The sequence below is a fragment of the Triticum aestivum genome, chromosome 3D (genome assembly GCF_018294505.1).
Source record: "Triticum aestivum cultivar Chinese Spring chromosome 3D, IWGSC CS RefSeq v2.1, whole genome shotgun sequence".
In the NCBI taxonomy this organism is placed as follows: domain Eukaryota; kingdom Viridiplantae; phylum Streptophyta; class Magnoliopsida; order Poales; family Poaceae; genus Triticum; species Triticum aestivum.
The window spans coordinates 392856288-392858997 of record NC_057802.1 but is presented as its reverse complement, the minus strand read 5'-3'; the positions used below and the strand labels follow the sequence as shown (position 1 = coordinate 392858997).

Genomic DNA, 2710 nt, shown 5'->3' with positions numbered 1-2710 from the left:
TGTAGGGTGCGAAGGCAGAGCTTCATTTTTCGGGGCTCGTGGTCGGCCGAACATGAGAAGCGGGTGACGGCGATCATTTAGACTAGGTTTAGAGTACAATTTAGTTGAAATATGTCGAAATATAATGAATTTGTGCCGGTTTAGATGAAAAACATCTGGTTTTATGTAAAAATTATCCAAGTAGAATGAAAATCGTTTGGTTTGTTTAAATATGCATTAAATTTGTTTATTTTAATTAAAAAAATTGAAATGCCCGTATATTTATGGCTACGGTTGAATGGCCGACTCCTATATCAATGTCCGCACACTGGTCCCGCTCGACTGACGTGTCCGATTTGGGTCAGTGCATCCCCAAAAGAACATCAGATTTTGTAAGCATTCACATAGACTTGTCCCTTTCTTCCGTCTCCCGCCGCCTTCGATGACCTTCGCCGGGGCTTCACGCCGCCGGCGAGCATCTGGTTCCCATCCCCCTCTCCCTCTCATAGCCATCGTCCTCCTGCTAGTCTTCCCACCTCCTTCCCGCACTTACGCGCTCCGCGTCCCACTGCGCGAGGTCGCCTCCCTCCTCTCCCTCTCCCACTCCCTCCTCACCCGCATCGCGGTCACCCGCGCCGACCGGGGGGACGCCGCTGCCGCTGCCCGCGCTCGCCGAATCGCCTCACACATATCCATTCTATCCTCCCGCGGTGCGTGGGCTCTTGGCTGGGACTACCTCCGCCACTATGCTTTCTCCTCCGTCACCGGATGCGGCTTCTCCTGTGCCACTGCCGCCGCCCGCCTCCTCGCCGCTGCGGCGGAGGCCTCGCGCCTAAAGTCACCCGTCGATGCGGCCCAGTGGCTGCGCCGTAATTACGGTGACCTCCTAGCCGCCGCTACGCAGCTCCTAAACGGACTCCTCTCCGCCTTCTCCGAGCAGGTACATGATTTGGTCTTCTTCTTCTTTCTTTAGAAATGACTTGGTCCCTAGGTCATCCAACGAACCATATTGCAGCAATGCTTAGTCGGTAAATTTTTGTACGCTTGTGTTTAGGGGCCGCTAAGGGAGGTGGTGTTGGATGTGAAGTGGGAAGTGGAGGAAGGGGGGTTGCTGAAGGATTGCCTTCAGGTGGGAGCCAAAGACTTGGAGGGCTTGCTTATCATTGCCAAAGATCTCTTTGGTGCTTCAAGGGCTTCTTCACGCCACAGTGAACTCTGAGGTTTGCTCACACCTTGTGTTTCGCTTATCTTTCCTTTGAACTATCACATTCCTGCTTACTTGCTCTCGGTTTATAATTTTGGAACCTATAACTGTTATACATCCTACCATGGAATTAAACCAGCATCCTGTTACCCATAAGCATTCGAGAGAGTGGATGTGTGAATAATACAAGATGCATAGTCCATACATGGCCTGTTGCAGAGTATTTTGGAGCATGTTCTGTTTGCTCTTGAAGAAAATTTGTAGTTGAAAATAGGTTTTTGAAAGATCCAGCCGATTACTGGCTATAAATTGTAAGCAGATAACCCCTCTTGCAGTAGCTGCACATACGTGATCTGTCCATTACGAGAATCACTGACCATAGTACCATATCCAAGCAGGTGAGTCCTGACCAAGAAACTACAGCTGCTCCATTCTGTCGTCCACTGATGTAGAATGCTTCAGATCTTCACCTGCACAATTAAAGCTGCTCATGTTTGGCGACTCTGCATACAGCGCATCATGTTAAGCTATCTCATCTCTTCGGGGAAAAGGTTAAGCTACCTATCTTGTCCAGTAGTTCCTGAACAGAAAAATTAACCCTGCTGTTTAATGACATTGCAGTTTTATCTGTGATTGTAATAGAAGTGGGTCCCTTGTGTCCGTTCTGTTGACTTTGGAGTACTGATTTTGCTAAGTGGTAACTTTTAGATGGTTGCAAGGCTTTTGTCACTAGTGTTGTTGCCATTGTAGGATCCATGTGAACAGTTCCCAGTTCAAAACACAACTTTGTTGCATGGTAGATTTTCTACCTTCACCAAATTGTGATATTCCCTTTATTTCAAGTCCTTCGTCCATGCATAGGAGAGAATTCTGTAATTAAAGACTAGTTTACCTACAACATCTACCATGGGCAACTGCTTGCGCAGTGCACTATGTTTGTTTTCCTCTTTCCCTTCTGATGGCCAAACACCTGTTCTTGACTAGTGTTACTTTAACTCCCCGCGGAGCATGAGGCTGCTGGACGAGTCCGGTAGATACCCCTCGCATCCAAACTACTTGCATGACATCCTGAAATGACCACGTTTCCACTGGCATGGCATCCATGTCTCTGAATTTTGCATGGCGGAAATACTTCAACATGTGTGTGCCTGGTGCCTGTTAGTAAACATGCCAACGTCTCTAAGAATACATTTTGTGTTGCTACCATTCTGTGCATAACTGTATATACAGGTCGACACACGAGCCTTCGATGATAACAAACTTCAGGACCCTCTAGTGAAATCTCACAAGTTATCCCGTTACCTCTCGGATCATCTTGTCAAGACAGTACTTTTGATCATTCCACATGAGAACCTCTTCAGGTATGACTTTGACCTTGTTAGGAAAGCTGAGGAATTTATTAAATAGTCACATTGCACTTCACAAATTACAGACCTGAGTGTCATGCTCATAATCTGAACTACAGTGCTGACAAATTCGTGATGTAAATCTGTCATAATTAATGTCTAATAACATCTCCAGTCATGG

At 46.9% G+C, this 2710-nt stretch overlaps 1 protein-coding gene across 1 annotated transcript; it reads left to right on the top strand.

Annotated features, from left to right (window-relative positions):
- Positions 1–342: 342 nt before the first annotated feature.
- On the top strand, positions 343–1901 carry LOC123079121 (uncharacterized). Its single transcript, XM_044501796.1, has 3 exons — positions 343–919; positions 1034–1199; positions 1582–1901. Exons 1-2 carry the CDS (start codon positions 422–424, stop codon positions 1196–1198), a joined length of 663 nt encoding a protein of 220 aa, XP_044357731.1. The 5' UTR covers positions 343–421; the 3' UTR covers position 1199; positions 1582–1901.
- The last annotated feature ends 809 nt before the right edge of the window (positions 1902–2710 follow it).